Below are 17,768 nucleotides of genomic sequence, written 5' to 3' on the forward strand. Positions count from 1 at the left end.
ATATATATATATATATATATATATATATATATATATATATATATATATATATATATATATATATATATATATATATATATATATATATAAAGATTACACCTACTGGCAGTCCTCATAGTGATAGATGTACAAACAATTGTGTGTATATATATATATATATATATATATATATATATATATATATATATAGCGTGAGAATTCACAATTATTTTGCTTTTTTATAGGTTTAACATGTAACATCTAATAAATCATAATAAAATCTTTCCAAGTATTCATTGGAATCAGCTTAAATTTTCCCTGATGTGCACAAACTCCTAGTTGGAAATCACTTTCCTACGATACAAATGATGACGTCTCACACATACACATTTTTCTTTTCTATCTTTTGCAGTATTTTGAGGAGACGTGCCATGAAGTTTTAGCAGAATGTGTGTTTTCATGTATGACATGATATGGCCTGAGGGTCTGAGGTGAAGGAAACATATGAGAAATTACTGTCAGTCTCTGCTGGCACTGAGCCCAAGACCTCCTGCCGCCACATGAATGCAGGTGAGCAGGTATGACATTTGTTCTAGTACTTAATATGAGCACTTACAACAATATGAACAGTGTTCACTATAACCTCATCTGAACTGCATTACAGGACAACACCATGGCCATTACATTATACATAAGTGTGCAGTAAACTGTCAGTTTTTCAGAAAGTTGACAGACATTCCATTGTTCTGCTGTTTTTTGGTACATGTTGTTTCCTGCAGGTAAGTCATAGGGCTGTTGTGCTTTCCAAAGAGCAGAGGATCATAGAGGCCACAATGATGGCAGTGTGTCTGTATGTGGGACAGATCGCGAGCGTTGTGTTACATTTAGGTGTGACATGGATCAGTTACAGCGTCACCGAGTGCATCATACACCCTTAGGGTGAATATGAGCGTCTTTTTGTGTGTGGGGTAAATGTGTGTGTGTGTGTGTTTCAGGCCCTGATAACCCCTTCGGCAATCTTGCCTGAGGGCAAAATTGTCCTCAGCCATCAGAGAAAGATTCTTTTTGGAACATCTGTCATCGTCTCTAATGAGAACAGGCATGTCTACACATAAACTACTGCATGCTTGTGCAACAAAACTTGAAAACACATGCACGCACACACACACACACACACACACACACACACACACACACACACACACACACACACACACACACACACACACAGAAAACCCGCTAGACTGGATTTTCCACACATGTTCTGGGCAAGTCCCTCCCTTGCTAAATCAGGAATGCCTCAGCATAAAGCATGCTGGTTGTGTTGCTCTGTGTGTTTACTTAGCTATACTTGTGGGTTGAAGCTGTCGCAAGAAGTTAGAGAAAATCCCTTTGGAGACAACCTCCCTAAATTCATTTGCAGAATATATATAAATCCATATAATTATAATCATAACATTCGTATAAACTAAAAAAAGCTATTTTATTTTTAAGTAATGGTTTGGGTTAGTCTAGTCGATTAATAATTATATTAATGTAAAAACAAAAGTCCATTTAGCTAGACAAATGTGCATTTAAAGGTTTAGCTATACTTTGAGACCCACATTTTTGAAATTCACCCAACACATAGTAAAACTTCTCAACTTGCCAGGACATATGAAGTGGTTCTCACTATTTGAAAGTCATGTTTTACATTACATCTACTGATTTCAACAGATTTAACAGATGAGTAGGTTCAGCGGCAGATCTACTGGGGTGGCATGGGATGGCAACTGCCATCCTAAGAAAAAGCATTGCCATCCCATTTGCCACCCAGTATAAAATAACGATATAAGCAGTCTCCTGTAATGCTATTATGTGATGACTTTAAAAAAAAAAAAAAAAGGAGAAAAAAAAATGTACTCCAAAATAATGGTAAGAAATTTTTTTTTCTATAAACTGTCCCTGTGGGTTGCACACACATGCAGCATGCCCAGTGTAGTCAGCTTCATTTAAATGACTCTTATGATTATGAATCGGTTCTTAGTGAGTCAAAAACACAGTGCAACCAGAGTAGCCCAGTTTACAAACTATTTGACTGTTTTTACATTTGTTTGTGTATCTGAAAATTACTAACTCAGAGGTCCTCTGAGAATTCTAATCTTGTCTGTATAGGATGTGAGTGAATTCTATGACTGCCCATTTAACTTTCATGATAGATATAGACAAATGCTATATACAATAACAAGATCACGATCATAGAAACTGATAGCAGAGTTCTGTAAGAATCTAATCTTAATTTACTAGATTGAAAAGTTTGAAAGGCAAATTTTATGTTGGCTTGTCACAAAGCCATTTTTAAGTATGGTTTTTAAATTAAAACTAGTTTGAAGTTAGGGTTTATGCATTTACAGTATTTTTACCTGTATAAAATATCAAGCTATGTACTTGTATAAAATTTCTATGAAAAACCATGCATCTATGGGATGCCCTCACTAACATACAGTAGTGAAACCAGTGTGTGTCTCTGTGTGTGTGTGTGTGTGTGTGTGTGTGTGTGTGTGTGTGTGTGTGTGTGTGTGTGTGTGTGTGTGTGTGTGTGTGTGTGTGTGTGTGTGTGTGTGTGTGTGTGTGTGTGTGTGTGTGTGTGTGTGTGTGTGTGTGCGTGCATAGAGAGAGAGACTTACTTCTGGACACTCTCACCAGCTCCGAAACACTAAAGACCCCTGATTTAACAAAGCTGTCTTCCAAGTAAACTGTGGGAGACAAAAGCATGTTCTTCAGACACATGTCCTTACTTAACACATACACAAGAGGACATTTCAAATGCAGACATCAGAAAACATTTAAGTTTCCACATAGATTCCACATTTACAAATAATCTTTTATCCTCATCACCATTTAATCTTTACTTTCAGGGAACATGACAACACTAACTGTGATTTATATTATGTACAAACTAGATAGATTAGGTTCAGAGAAAGCCAACTAATACGCAACACTGCATTCCAGACTTGTGCCAAAAAAAGACCAGCCCCACAGGGTCAGCCTCCCAGAGCATGCCAGGACATCCAAGTTTTTCCCACAATGCACCGCAAAGCCCAACAGGAAGTGCAGTGAGGGCCAGGGTTTCCAAGGTAGCAGTACTAGCTGGGTCTGAGTCGCAGCCCGAGAGCTTTATTTTACTTGGCTGGGGAAAATGCGCAACCTACTCTTGAGGTAAAGACTTAATTATACTCTCCATGATTTTCATTCTTTACGCATTACCTAGCAGTGACCGTGTAAGAAAAAAAAAAGAACACATAAAAGAGGAAAAGAAAACACAGGTGAGTCCAGGGGAACAAACACAGGTCTCACTGGCATGACAAATAGATGCTGTTAGACGAGGACCACCATTCGCTCCACATGCCATCTGCAAAATCACCGCAAACTAAGATCTGACAGGACTGGTGATGTCATGACATGGCTTGTTTTCTATAAATGGCAATTTCTGTTTTTCTTGTAAAAATCACAGACATGACATGGTCGGCTTTCCAGTTGACTTTAATTTGTGCTGAGCAGAGAGTATAATTATGGTCAAAACCAACATATTCTGATCAAATAAGCCAGTTTCGGTACAATTTCTCTAAAAACGCAAGAGTTAAATTGGTAGACAGGATTATTATTATTTTTTTTGGCACTGTACAATATAAGGAAATATACAATATAAAGGAAAGTTTAGCTTCATGTAGATTTAGATTTGTATGCATTTGTCTATTAATGTATAACGTTGACATACCTGGAGGGTTCTTGCCAGGCTCATTGTTGCTGGGACTTCCTGACTGTTGCGAGTCTGAAAACACAAATAAAGTTGGAGGATTAAAACACAAAACCTAGAAAGAGCACTAGGTCTACAGATGACAGTACTGCACTTCACTGTAATTTATCATCCACTTGGCAGTGTTTTCCCATGTTTGTTTAGCTGTTATGGTTTTTGTTGACATTAGGAAATGAGGAAAATTTAGAAAAATCAAAACAACACAAAATATATAAACAACATACAATAGGATCCAAAAGACCACATATTTTTTTCATTTAAACCTGGAAACAAGTTGAAAACTTTAGGATTTTACAATATGGAAAATCTCTGGTATAAAATTAATAAAAAATATTTCTATTTCTGCAAATTTGTGATTCTGATCATCTGAACTCTTTGTACAAATGGTCAGATGCTCTTTGGATCATCACAAAGTATGTTGGAGAACATGATCATCAGGTTGTACAAATGTTTGTGGAGTTCATGCAGCTCGATTAAAGCAAATGGGCAACAAACCCAACACAAAGAAAAAATGTGCATGGAATAGTAAACCGCCGTTAATGTCGTTGCTACCCCATTGTACCTTCCTGAAAAGGAAACTACAGTTTCGTGGTCCTGACAGGACAGGCCAGATGTGTGCAGTTACATGCTTGTTTCTTTCAGTGAGGGGGAACGGGAGAAGAAAAAGGGAAGGAAAAAGGGAGAATGTAAGAACAGGCAAAGGCAAAGCTGAAATGTGCCTCAAAAGTAAAATGGAGATTCAACACACGCCCCACCTTGTAGAGCATGAGTAGAGGAGTGAGGGAGGAAAAGATGGAAAAATGAGAAGAATCCTGCCTGTCATTGATGTGTGCTTTAAATGTTCATATGATTAATGATGTTACCTTACAAAACCTTTAGGAAAACACCCCCTTGATCCTTCAGTGTTAATGATACACCACAAGTGGCATGCATTCACCCAGTCTTTTCAGGAACTTATTTAATGATCTGCTTATTTAAAGATCACAACAAGCAATGTATTAGGGATACACTGATACAAAAATTCTGGCCAATAGCAATAAGCCGATAATTATTTTCACGCTATGGCCGATAGCAAAATCCTATGTGATTTTTTAATTAAAAAATAAATAAAACACAAATAAATCAATAGCTTTAAAGTGAATTTAGGTATTGCAACATTCAGTATGAAAATGGATATCCATTTTGAGATTTGCATTTTTATGTAGATTACATTTAACAGTTATTAAATTGTTAAATTAATTTAATATTTAATTATTAATGTTTTTAAATATTACATTTAATGTTAAATGACAGCATAAATAGGAGAAATTAGCTTGTACAAATAAATGTCCAATAACAGACGATATATTCTCAGTATGGATTGATACTTATAATAACCAATATAATACTAAAACATCACACATACTGGGGGGCGGGGTGGGGAGGGGGCTAAAACTCCTTTTAGTTAACCAACCAACCAACCAACCAACTTGACATTAATATCGGCCAATGCAATCATGATGCTTAAAAATCAGCTTTTAGTAAATAGAAAATGCAAGAGAGAAAATGAGCTGGAACATCACTCTTGTTCCTTCCTAAGCTTCATTTCAGAAGTGAAAGTTAAAGGGGCAGAGTAAGAGACAGAGAGATAGAAATAAATCCCACCCCCCTCAAAAATGACCATTAAACAGAGCTGCAAAAACAGAATGTTCTTGGCTTCAGCTCAACAATGACAAAGAAAGGGAGGGAACACCATACATTAAGAAGAAAAAAGTCTGGAGAAAATTAAGATAGAGCAAGCGGAGGAGAAAAATCCCCACTCATGGTTTGTCCTGTGCATTTGTGAGGAATTTTAAGAGTTATTTCTTCATTAAGCTTCGACAATTTTCTTCCCACATAATAAATAACACCTTAAATAGAGTTTGAATCATGAAAGCTTATTGGACCATCGGCCAACAGCTGAGTCTTTGATTGGGCAGAAGCAGTTTGGCATTGTGACAGTGCCCGTTCCTATGCCAACTACCCTCCCCCTACAATTCACAATCAAGTTCGACACCATCCATCAGTCTGCTTAAAGACATCTCCTACCATGCCGATGCCCCAAGAGAGAAAACAGAAATGGAGAGAGGTAGAAGAATAGTTTGCATCTCTAAGTACAAACTTGCATGGATGTTGAGTGATTAAACAAAGGGAGCAGCTGGCACACACTATTAAACAGCTCTGATCCAGACACACTGCTACGATACACAATTAATTAAAGTAGCTGGCTAATTTCAGCAGGATATTCAAAATTTTTGCAATAAAGTTTATGTTTTGCCATAATAAGTGATACAAGTGACAGTATGGCAAATATTATACACTCACTGACCACTTTATTAGGTACACCTGTTCAACTGCTTGTTAATGCACACATCTAAATCAGCCAATCCTGGCAGCAACGCATTGCATTTAGGCATGATCGAGATGATCTGCTGAAGTTCAAACTGAGCATCAGAATGGGGAAGAAAGGTCATTTAAGTGACTTTGAACGTGACAAGTGTCAGACAGGCTGGTCTGAGAATTTCAAAACTGCTGATCTACTGCGATTTTCACGCACAACCATCTCTAAGGTTTACGGAGAACGGCCTGAAAAAGAGGAGATATCCAGTAAGCGACAGTTCTGTGGGCGAAAATGCCTTGTTGATGCCAGAGGTCAGAGGCAAATGCCCAGACCGGTTTGATTGTGTGTATGTGTGTGTGTGTCCATGTGTATGGCTATGTTTTACATATGGTGGGGTGTTTGAATAAGCAACCGATGGTTCGCTCTGAAAATAAATATCTATAAGCCACACATTTAAACAGTTTGGCCAGGGCAGTGCTGAGTTTGTGTGCTTGTGTATAAAAAAGAGACAGCTCCCAGAAACACTCTGAGCTTCTCCAAGCACAACAACCCTTGGCACCCAACAGCCCTGCCACTTGTTTAAACAAACAAACTGTCCAAGGAGAGAACATGGAAGAGAGAGGGCAGACAGAAGAGGGGAAAATGAATCTTTCCTTTCTTTGTGCAGTAACCCATGAGGAAAGTAAGGTACAACTACTTTTTTTCTGAAGAAAATGTGGACTGTTTGCCCGTGCTAAACTATTTGCCATCATAGGGTATTGCAATGCAGTTGCTATGGTCTTCTGAGAAGTTTGTAGCATGTTAATATGCAGTTGCAAAGGTATTCCTGGTGGTTGGTAGGGCATTGCTCACTAGCCCATAAGAGTCAAAAGAGCCCATTCTGCACTCTAAAACTCTCTGGGAATTTTACACCCATTTTATCATTCGCCATGTGAAAATTGAAAGTCTGACACACAGAGCCAACATCAACGAACAAGTGGCAATGAAAGCCGTCTGCGTTGTCATTTTGTGTCATCTGTGTCTGGGCCAAAAAAGTAGTTTTTGAACACACCACAAAGACTACAGCCAACTAGCGTGTATGTTCTGCACCCGCGTGAGAAGAAATAACTCTCCGTACCAGCAGGTGGCAGTAGTCTATAGACATCATTCAAAAAGAGGAACTGCAACTAGAACTGCGGATACAGTCCCACACTTGTTTACCATTTCAAATATGAAACATGTTGTTCAGTTAGTCTTCATTCTGTCACTGATTCAACATGCTCAATTGGCTGAAAAGCTGCCGGCGGTGAACCGACAAGTGCCAAACGACAGACCCTCAGCGATGGCCTGACCATAAAAGGCCACACAATCTGAGGTATCATACATGTTTTTAGCACATACAGTACAGGGCTAGCTAAAACACAAGTTTAATTAAGTTTAATACTTAATGGGACAGTTCAGCCAAAAATGAATTTACTCACCCTCAAGTCACTCCAAAACCTGTATTATGTCATCTACTGGGGAATATAAAATGATATTTTTAAAAAATGGCTCTCTTTTTTGTCAATACAATGGGAGTCAAAGGGCACCAAAACTTTTTGGTTACCAATATTCTTCAAAAATATCTTATTTGTGTTCCGCAGAAGAAATAAAGTCTTCGGTACGACATGCACGTGAGTAAATGATGACAGAATTTTAATTTACGGGTGAACTACCCCTTAAAAGTTATGGGTTTGTTGAATTCCCTAACAGTATAAGCAACAGTAATAGTGATGCTTTTCTTGGTGACTAAAATATAAGATGAAGACATTTGATCTAGGATCATATCCACATGAATAGAAGCAAGATGAGCTCATCGCGGATCGCTTGAGCTTCATAAATACAATGCGATAATGTATCCTTGTGCCACCTTATCTACTGGATAGCATCCATAGAGCTGTCACAATTATACCTTCAGCACTTCTTCCACCTGCAATATAACGTAATGTTATTCTGCGGTAAGAATACCTCCAATACTTGAATCTGGAATCTATGAACCCAAACACACAAGGTGCACACACTTACACTTGGCTCCGTCCCCATGTAACCCAAGCAGCCTCTTGTCTTTGTTTTGAGCATGGTTGAGAGCTATCACATACTTCAGCAACTTTAATTCACTGTATCACACCCCCACCCTGCGCACGCAAACGCACACGCAAACAGACCTGCCGCGTGCACACCGTCGACATTTCAGGAGGAGGCGTCTGGCAGCCATTTTAGAAAGCTGCACACATGTACTGTTATGCTTGCCAAAGAAACCAGGCCCGAGCCAAGAACGCTCTCTCTCTTTCACTCTATCCTGAGTCCTGAGCCAAGCAGAGGGAGGGAAGGAGAAAGAGACAGACAGCAGAGAAAACCAGAGAGGCAGAAATATCTCCTAATTATGGGCAGTCCTGGCCGAAATGTTTTGAACCGTACAGCTGCAATTGTGTAAATATTGTGTGTGACTGAGTGACACCCAGCGATTGAGTGTGTGTTTGTGTGTGCTGGTCACTGACCTGCTCTTATGACCTCACGCTATGGCTGACATCAGCATGCATACCCAAAAAGTGCACAGAGAAGGATCTTTGTGTATCTTTCCTTTTCTATTTATACTTCTACATCTATCAACATTTCTCTTCTGTTCTTTTCTCAACGTTTACATCTTTAAATGTATCTTTCAGATGCATATCTCTCTCAACTTGTTTCACTTTTTCCCTATCTTCATTATGGCAATTGTTAAATCACAGCTCTTTATCAAAGTTTGCTGTAACCCAAACATAGATATAGTGAGCAGCGTGCCAGCTCTAGAGATAGAGAGCGAACGTCAGATGAGGCATGTGTAAATCTCTTTTTATGAAAGGATATCAGTACATGGGCTGATGGTCATTTATAACTCATTTAATATTTCCACACTCCTGTAAATTTAAACATTTAATTAACCTTAAATATTGAATTATCATAAAATTATGGATGCTAAAAATAATGTTTATGCCAAAGTATTTTCTTAATCAATGCTATATGCTTACAGATGTGTTAATGATTCATATTATGCAAAAAAATAAATAGCTCAAATCATTCTGTGATCTTTTTTTTTTTTTTTGTATGACTGCAAAACTGTGCATTTCACTTTGACCCACTAATTTCCCAAATATTTTGTATCACTATAAAGCTGCATTTATTTTAACTGCAAAAAAACAGTAATACTGTGAAGTGTTATTACAATTTAAAATAACGGTTTTCTATTTTAACATTTAATTTATTCTTGTGATTGCAAAGCTGAATTTTCAGCAGTCATTATTCCAGTCTTCAGAGTTCTGCTTTAGAAATCGGTTTAATATGCCGATTTGGTGTTCAAGAAACATTTCTTATTATTATCACAGTGAAAAGAGTTGTGCTTTTTTGTGGATGCTTTGATACAGTTTTTTCAGTATTCTTTGATTAATAGAAAGTTCAAAATAAAAGCATTTGTTTGAAATCATTTGTAATATTGTAAATGTCTTTACTGCAACTTTTGATCCATTTAATGTGTCCTTCCTTGTTGAATAAAAGTATTAATTTCTTTAAAAAATAAACTTTTACTGAGCTCAAACTTTTTGGTTGTGTATATTATACAAAGGAATATTCCTTTAAATATTCAAAATTCAAGTTAAGTAAATAAAATATACTCAATGCTTGAAAGGTTGAATAGGTTTGTTGGTGATGTTGGTTTTCTGTATTGGACAATCTTTAGATCTGTAATTGGGCCAAGACTGTTTTTATTAAGGCTTCTGATTCGATTACAACTCCAGTTTTCTCTTATCGAGTATCCTTTCACAAGGGTCTGCAAGTCACAGATCAGACTACACACAGACAAACACCGACCCTTACTGCGACGCAATCTATCCACACGTACACAGACAGACAGGGTGTGAAAATGGGACTAATGCCCGAGTGACAGACACATATCCCCCACCCAACCCCCAACCCTTTCTCAAAAAAAAAAAAAAAGAAAAAAAAAAAAAAAAAGTTTCTCCCCAGCCACACATCCTCACATTAAACACTGGCCTCAGTTTCCCGCCTGATCTCAAGCACTTGATTGCAGACATGAAGAGGGGAGGCTAAAGTCAGAATCTCCAGGGAAGAATGAGAGATTGAGCAGAAAGAGAGAAAGAAAGAAAGGGGGTGGGAAAGAGAGACGGAGTTGAAAAGAGGAACCGAACAATGGTAGAGACAGGACGGGGCTATTAAATAGGAGTGGGGTGGATCATGCTAGGACAAACTATAGAGAGACAGAGACAGAGAGAGAGAGCAAGACTAAAACAAAAGCGAAATTGTGTGTGTTTCAGACTGCCTTCTGTGACCAAAAAAGTGCAAATAAAAGAAGTGTCTGGGAAAACAAGTCACTCAGGGCACCTTACACACACACACACAGACACATGTGCAACTTCAGGCACACGTCTTCACAATATCACACTGTGTTAATAAAGACATACAGGCATATAGCGCACACAATGGCTGAGACGTACACTGCATCACGCAGCGAGCACCGATGTACACATGTTCCCATGTCAGCACAACACTGAACCCAGGGTGGCTCATCCGTCACGTTAAAAATGACTGGACCACTGTGACAGCACTATGTGTGTGTGTGTGTTTTCCACCTCAGTAACAAAGGAAGCCTATAGAGGGCACATCAAATCAAACTCGCTCACAACTGCTCCGTCTGGCCTTACAAACTTTAGTCACACGTTTTTTCCAAAGGGGCCTCACATCCTAGTCGTCATAACACACATCAATAAGTTGACAAGTGTTGACCAAACCTCTCCAAAATCCCCCCCTGACAGCGTATCGCTTCTGCACGTATTGTTGTTTGATTGGCCAAGTGAACGGTCCATTTGCATGAGTGTGCGTGGAGTCATGGGATGCCACCGTCGGCCTGATCCATCCGTAGCTGTGGCAAATGTCCAAGCCTTTTTGTAGCCGTCAGACGTGAGGAAAGGAGGAGTGAAGAGAAAGAGGGAGGGAGGGATGAAGAGACTGAGACTATAGATTCAATTATGCATGCACATTTCCCCATTCATAGAGGCTTCTACAGATGAGGAGGGGGGAGACGGAAGGGGGAACCAATGACATTCTGCCGTATGTAGCTCCTGTCGAGAGGAACACTAATGAGGTGACACTCAGTGGCTGGAGCCCAGCCAAAACAGTCCATTAACTCCGCACAAGTAGTTAAGAGGAGGAGAGATGGGGAGGGGAATGGATTGAGAGAAATGAAGGAGAAGAAAGACAGAGAGGGAGGGAGGGAGAGAGAGAGAGAGAGTTGTGAATGACACGACAGGAGGCCAATGGCTGTGTGGAGTATGTTGATCTGTAGCAGTATAGTGTGTGTGAAAATTAGCAATGTATGCGCAAAACTGCATATTTTCAAAGTCGACAAAGTTGATGTGTGCAATGGAAGGGGTCTCGAGATGCATCAGAAGAGTTCAGGCAAAGAACAAACTGTTCTTTTTTAGAAAGTGTTGTCTTACACAGCACAAGTCCTGGCAAGAATTAACCTCTCACGTGCTTTACAGATCACAACTCTCAATGTTTGTTGTTCAAACTAAAACCAAGCATCTAAAGCAATATTTTATGCTTATTCTATTAGTTGAATGCTCACCAGAGTACTGCTCTCAAAAGTTAATGACTGAAAAATCAATATAGCACTGCTCGTGCATCTACGCATGCATACTTGCACACTTACAGTGTGAGAAGAAATCCTGTTCAACCACTTTGCTATGCTTCCACTGTCAGGACATGTCATAATAAGTGTATCTTTCTTGTACACAATGTAAAGTTACTCTCTTTTAAACTATATTCACATGAACAAAATAATTACATGTCAAGAAGTGCCAATTCAGACAATGTAGAAGTTATGGAGCAAGATTATTAGCAATGAGCTCCATCAATTATTAAGTTTCAGTTTATGCAAGCAGTCAGGTGAGGTGATATTTGCATATTGTAGCACCAGAGCAGGTTAGTCAGAATCTATACCAACATGCCTAAGGGATTTATGTGGTTTGTTAAAACAATTAAAAAAGTGTGTTCTTTAGATATATATAAAAAGTGGGACATTTAAGGACGCTTTGAATTCAGTCAAATATTCTTAAATTTCTGAGAACAGATTAGAGTTGACCTCCACATTGCAGATTTTATGCTAGTTTGTTAGCAATGGAAACAATAAAAACATACATTTTAAAAATGAACTAATATTGTTTCATTATGATTGACAGTGATGCCAATTATTTATAAGCTTCCAATAATAACCAATATTCAGAACCAGTTTTTATTAATTGTTCGATTAAAATGTTAAGCTATTTCATCAAGGTTACCAAGTTGTATCATGTATCTGTAAAATAATATTCAACAACTTTTGCCAATGAAAAATTTTAGTGTGAATACCCTGTTGAAAAAAACAGCATATGCTGGTTAGCAGGTTACCTTAGTTGGTCCTTAGCTGGTCATGAGCTGGTTTAAGTTGCTCAAGTGCTGGTCCTAAGCAACTAGGCCCCAGCTCAGGACCAGCATAAACCAGCTCAAACCAGCTGCCATGCTTCAAAACATACCTAACCAGCATATGCTGTTTTTTTTTCTTCTTTTTTTTCAACAGGGTATTGGTTTAAAGCATGGCAAAGAAAATTGCGTCTTGTTAACACAAACCCTTTTCTTATGTACTGGTTGCGTTAGAATGTAGCTAAATTGGTTCTCTTAAACTTTTATCGTTTGATCATTGACATTCAACTTTGACAAACTGGGGTTGTAGACAATGTCAGCATGCACAAATTCTCACTTTAAAAATCAATGGAAAAACATGTCTTCCACACACTTTTAGCTTACCATTTTCAAAATACTATGATGGAGGTCATGCTAATTCTAATCTCACATACTATTTAGGATGGACAGTATGTAAATTGTGATGCAGAATGGAAAATCACACAGATCAGCATCCCTTATGCAACTGTATTTCCTTCAGCTGCAAGACAGCACAGATCACAGTGCCAAACTCAGTTGATAGCCAAGCTTCCGTTTGTGGTGAGGGCCAATGGGGTGTCAGCTCAAGCATGAGGAGGCGGGGCAATGTGCCAACACAGTAGAGAAGTAGTACCCAAGTATGGCCTCACTCCAGCTGGGCCAGAGGCGACAGACAGCCACTCTTTAGCACCCATATACACACACAAACACACACACACACACACACGCACAACCTAATTAGGATGTTGAGGGAATTATTGGATCATATAATGCCACATCTAAGACGAGATCTTGGCCTGAAACAGACAAAGGAACAAAGCACACACTCATTTAGACAGCTCCACTGGCACACGTTTCTGGAACATGATGGGGGGGGAAACACTGAGTTTAATGTATCATTACAAACATAAAAACTGACTCCCAACATAGCCAACAGATGTCTGAGCACTTTTATAGTGCTACGACACCACTAATTTCAGTGCATACAGAAAAAAACCTCAGCCAGGGCTAAAATAGATGCTGCAGGTGTCTCTCAGTGCAACAGCACTCTATTACCTGTAAACTGCTCTTGACATTGTGTACTTTGTCTCACCTTCATAAAATGCTGAATTATGAGTCCTTGAGTCCCTGGTCTACTCATTTAGTCTCTTGGTTAATGCGCAACAGACTTCTGGTGTTCAAATCCGAAATAAATTGAGGGACAGAATTCAGTACCAAGAATTAGTCGGTTGTGCCTTTAAAAGGTGAGTCCTTGACAATAAGTAATCCCACCAAGTTCATCATGTCATCTATTGCTTGAAGATTTGTATTGCTTTTCATTAATATGCCTTATCATGATATCCCAGTTTTCTCTGTAATAGTCTTTAGAGAGTGATGCCTACAATCCATCAGAAATAGATGAGAAAGAGCAGAGCTCCTTGCAGCAGATGTTGATTACCTGACAGTCCTTCTACTGGACCCCCTCCATTCCAAAAACTCTACTGACTTCTATCAGGTATTTATCAATTGCTCTTACCTCTACATCACGTAGTGTTGATATGTATGTACACCCCTCTATAGCAGGGGTGTACAATCATGTTCCTGGAGGGCCAACGTCCTGCAGAGTTTAGCTCCAACCTGCTCCAACACACCTGCCAGGATGTTTTTAGTAATCCTGAAGACCTCAATTAACTGGTTCAGGTGTGTTTTAGGATTTAGGATTAGGTGTGTAAGTAGGATTGAAGCTAAACTCTGCAAGATGGTGACCCTTCAGAAGCAGGATTGGACACTGCTCTATGGTGACCATTGCTGAAAAATTTGACATATTCAAAGTCAAACATGTCACTGAATATCACTGAACTGTAATCTTTTGACATAAGATCCAAGAAGAGCCTGAGCTAAAACTCTTATGATTTACTCTTAAGATGTTTACCTTACTGCCAAGCTACATATGTGTAGGGAAGCAAAGACATTACTGTAGACACGATTTTAGCCAACTGTTGTAACTATCAGGTACTGTCAACCGTATGCTTCTATCTCCTGAAAATTGGCCCCCACAGCTATGAGTTTTTGTTTTCTGGGATAATTATGTCATTCAGCTTCTTGAGAAAGCTATCATATTTAAAACAAAAAGCTACAGTTTCCTTTTTTGGCAAATGTAGCAAGTGTGTGAAACAGATTGCAGGGGCAGGATGGTGTTCCCCTGACAAAGCCTTTCCTTTGAAGTATGTCAAAAAGCCAGCAGTTGATGATTAATACAAGCGTAATAAAGCAGGCTGTCCTTTCACTCTGGAGAGTGCACACGACCGCTGAAAGGTCAACAAACAGGCCAATAGACCATTCTTGCCGCAGCAACTGTCCAACAGCCTAAAAGAACTCCAGCTAGCCCACCAGAATGGAGTGATGCAATCCCATAATTCACGTGGCAGGATCCCTCGTCCCTGGCAGATGCTCAGGCAGGCAAATCCTCCATGTGCTTCTTTGGCTTGCCGGGGTGGCCTTGGGCTTCAACAGTAACATGTGGTTTGGCTCCAGTGCTCAGTTTATATGGCCGATTGTAAGAAGAGGAACCGCTAAATGAATTTCAGATTCTGTTGTTCTAAAACCATAAACAATATTACACAAAGCCTGGCATTAAGGAATGGGGTCATGGCGCAAAATGAGAAATGCTTCCAATAACAAACAGCTTTGTCTTCATTCTTCTGTAACCTGTAAATCTCTCCTAAAAAAAGAAAAAGAAAAAGAAAAAAGACGCATCTACTTGTAATGAAGTCTCAATGAACGTCTCACTGAAAATATGTTCAGTAAGTCATTTGAGAGCGATGTCTGAGAAATTTCAAAAAGAAAAGATTGTGCATTAATATTTATTTTCACAGTACCTCAAAAAAGTCATCTTTCAGGTTATAGCAATTCTAAGCAAACATATACAAATATAAAAGTAGGCCTTGTGAAGAAGATACAAGAAGTGCAAACAGTGTCACTTTTTTATAAATCATATGCGGTCTAGAATAAGAGTTATGGCAGGCATTCCTGCACAGTGTGGCAACAACCACCCTCCCTCGCTTTAGGGGCTAGAATGCAAAAGGTCTTTGTGTGCGGTTCCGTTTTTTGGGGCAGGCTGCCAAAACACTAAAATGATATGAAGAACAATGCCAAGCTGTCATGCAGCTGAATTCAGAGGAGGCCTGTTAATTCGCCTTCACCTACAAAGGTGGCATTTCTTAACAAACCTCCTAGCAGACACACTCTCAGAGGAAAAAGAAGCTGAGGAAGGCTTAGAAGAAAGGAAGGAGGGCGCAAGCCAGTGTTGGGAGGCCTGAGATGTTAGTTCACGGTTTTTGTTCTATTGACCTCAAAAGGCAAGTTCACGTTAATCACATAAGAGCTCTTTTGTGCAAACGATGTAGCCTCTCCTTCATAAGAATGAAGTGGCGGATGGAACTCTTAGTCCCAACAGTCAGCTTTTCCAAGAGCCAACTCAGGAATTTCCCGTCCAGCATTATTTCTTCTCCTGTTGTTTTTTTCTGCCACTTCCTCTGTTCTTTGCAACTGTCTACTTGACCTAAGCTTAGGGGACTTTTTTACCTTAACAGCCCAACCTGTCACCTTCCATCATCCTTTTTTTGTTTATTAACAATGCCGATCAATGGGTCAAAGGTGTGCGCGTCGTCACACATGGGAAGTGACGTACGCTTCTCCTGCATAGCTCAGAAAGACAAACATGAAGAAGTGTTATTTGGGACAAGTTTCAGAGCTCAAGGAAATGAGTGAAGAAAGGGAAGGAGAAGGAAACAGAGGAAAACAACCCTGTTCTCTCACTGTACGTGATGTGATCTGATCTAGTTTTTCACTACAGAGCAACCACCCCTCCAGAGCACCCCTGAAGACGTTCAGTGCACAAACTCATTGCCACTGTTCTAGACAACGCACACATTGTTTCCATTCAGTTGCTGCTGCACGTTGGGAGATCGGGGCTCAGAGGCACACCCTGTCTCTTCACCTCAAGAAGAATTCTAAGGACCAGAACACTTTTAAGCTCTTTTTACAGCCCAGGTATGCTACCATCGTGAGCATTAATTATTATTGCCTGCAGCAATTTTCCATCGTCTGAGGAAAAACCCAGCTACATTTTTACTGCCTTTTTTCTGCCCTGTATGGTGCTGCCATAAACGTGTAAACGTTTGATCATCTACCTTTTCATTTCATTATAAAGTAAAACTGCACATTGCACAAATATATTCACATGGTCAGGGTTGGATACATCATTTTAATTGTGATATAATTATACAATGCTATAAGGTACAAATGCATCCCAAACGAAATATAAAATATAATGCCCCCTAAAAGTATCAATTATAATCCAGAAATGAATTGTATGTTCACAGATGTAAATTCAAGATGTTATGTACAAATCACATTTTTTATTTTTAAATAAATTGATGCAGACAAAACAAATTGCATCATGTTGTTATTCCAAAAGACAATGATAACAAATGCCTTCACTCCAGTGGGCGTTTTACAAAATGCTCATAAATATTTTACTAAATAGTTTGTGGGTACATTAATAAATCTGGGACCAAACCAGGAACACAGACAGTGCAAGTTTCCCTTTCCCAACTTATCTGTGGGAATACACTGTCCATTTGTTTCTAACCAATTAGCATGGCTTTTGCAAACGTAACTAGACTGTAACCAATGTAAGCACCAACAGTCCAGAAATGTGTTTCCCTCACAATAAATCTTGTTGCTTTACAACATTAGGGGCCTATGCTCAAGTGATACTCCCCTAGCACTAGGATAGGCTTCCCTGCCAAGGCTTCAAAATGTTATCTGCGCCGGGCCTGGACATGCCATTGCATCATGGGAACTGGAGAGAATATCAAAGAGCCACCATTAGATCGGACACACTAATCCACACTCTTGGCAACTGTTTGCATGTATGTATGCCCCCAACCTTCAATACTGGACTACTTTTAAACAGAGAGGAACTTTTTCCAAATGCTCACTAGCAAGTGAGGTCAATCTCACTGCTGACACCAGTGGCAGGCGTCAGGCAGCAGGGCTTCGGCCACAGTCCCAGGCGGTTGGCGGAGGTGCTGCAACATTTCCCATCCGTGGCCTGGGGCCCCAATCCAAGCCACTCGAGTTTGGCATACCTCACCTGGA

At 39.4% G+C, this 17,768-nt stretch overlaps 1 protein-coding gene across 12 annotated transcripts in view; it reads right to left on the minus strand.

The window, feature by feature from the left end:
* The window catches only part of LOC137031142 (nuclear factor 1 B-type-like), a 102,184-nt gene that overhangs the window by 33,511 nt on the left and 50,905 nt on the right, over positions 1–17,768 (minus strand). For all 12 annotated transcript variants that reach the window (XM_067401819.1, XM_067401818.1, XM_067401816.1 and 9 more), the window contains exons 3-4: positions 3,737–3,790; positions 2,646–2,714 (exon numbers count right to left, since the gene is read on the minus strand). In XM_067401819.1, coding sequence (XP_067257920.1) covers positions 2,646–2,714; positions 3,737–3,790 — 123 coding nt within the window. The remainder of the gene's footprint in view (positions 1–2,645; positions 2,715–3,736; positions 3,791–17,768) is intronic.

The sequence above is a fragment of the Chanodichthys erythropterus genome, chromosome 11 (assembly GCF_024489055.1).
Source record: "Chanodichthys erythropterus isolate Z2021 chromosome 11, ASM2448905v1, whole genome shotgun sequence".
Taxonomy (NCBI): Eukaryota; Metazoa; Chordata; class Actinopteri; order Cypriniformes; family Xenocyprididae; genus Chanodichthys; species Chanodichthys erythropterus.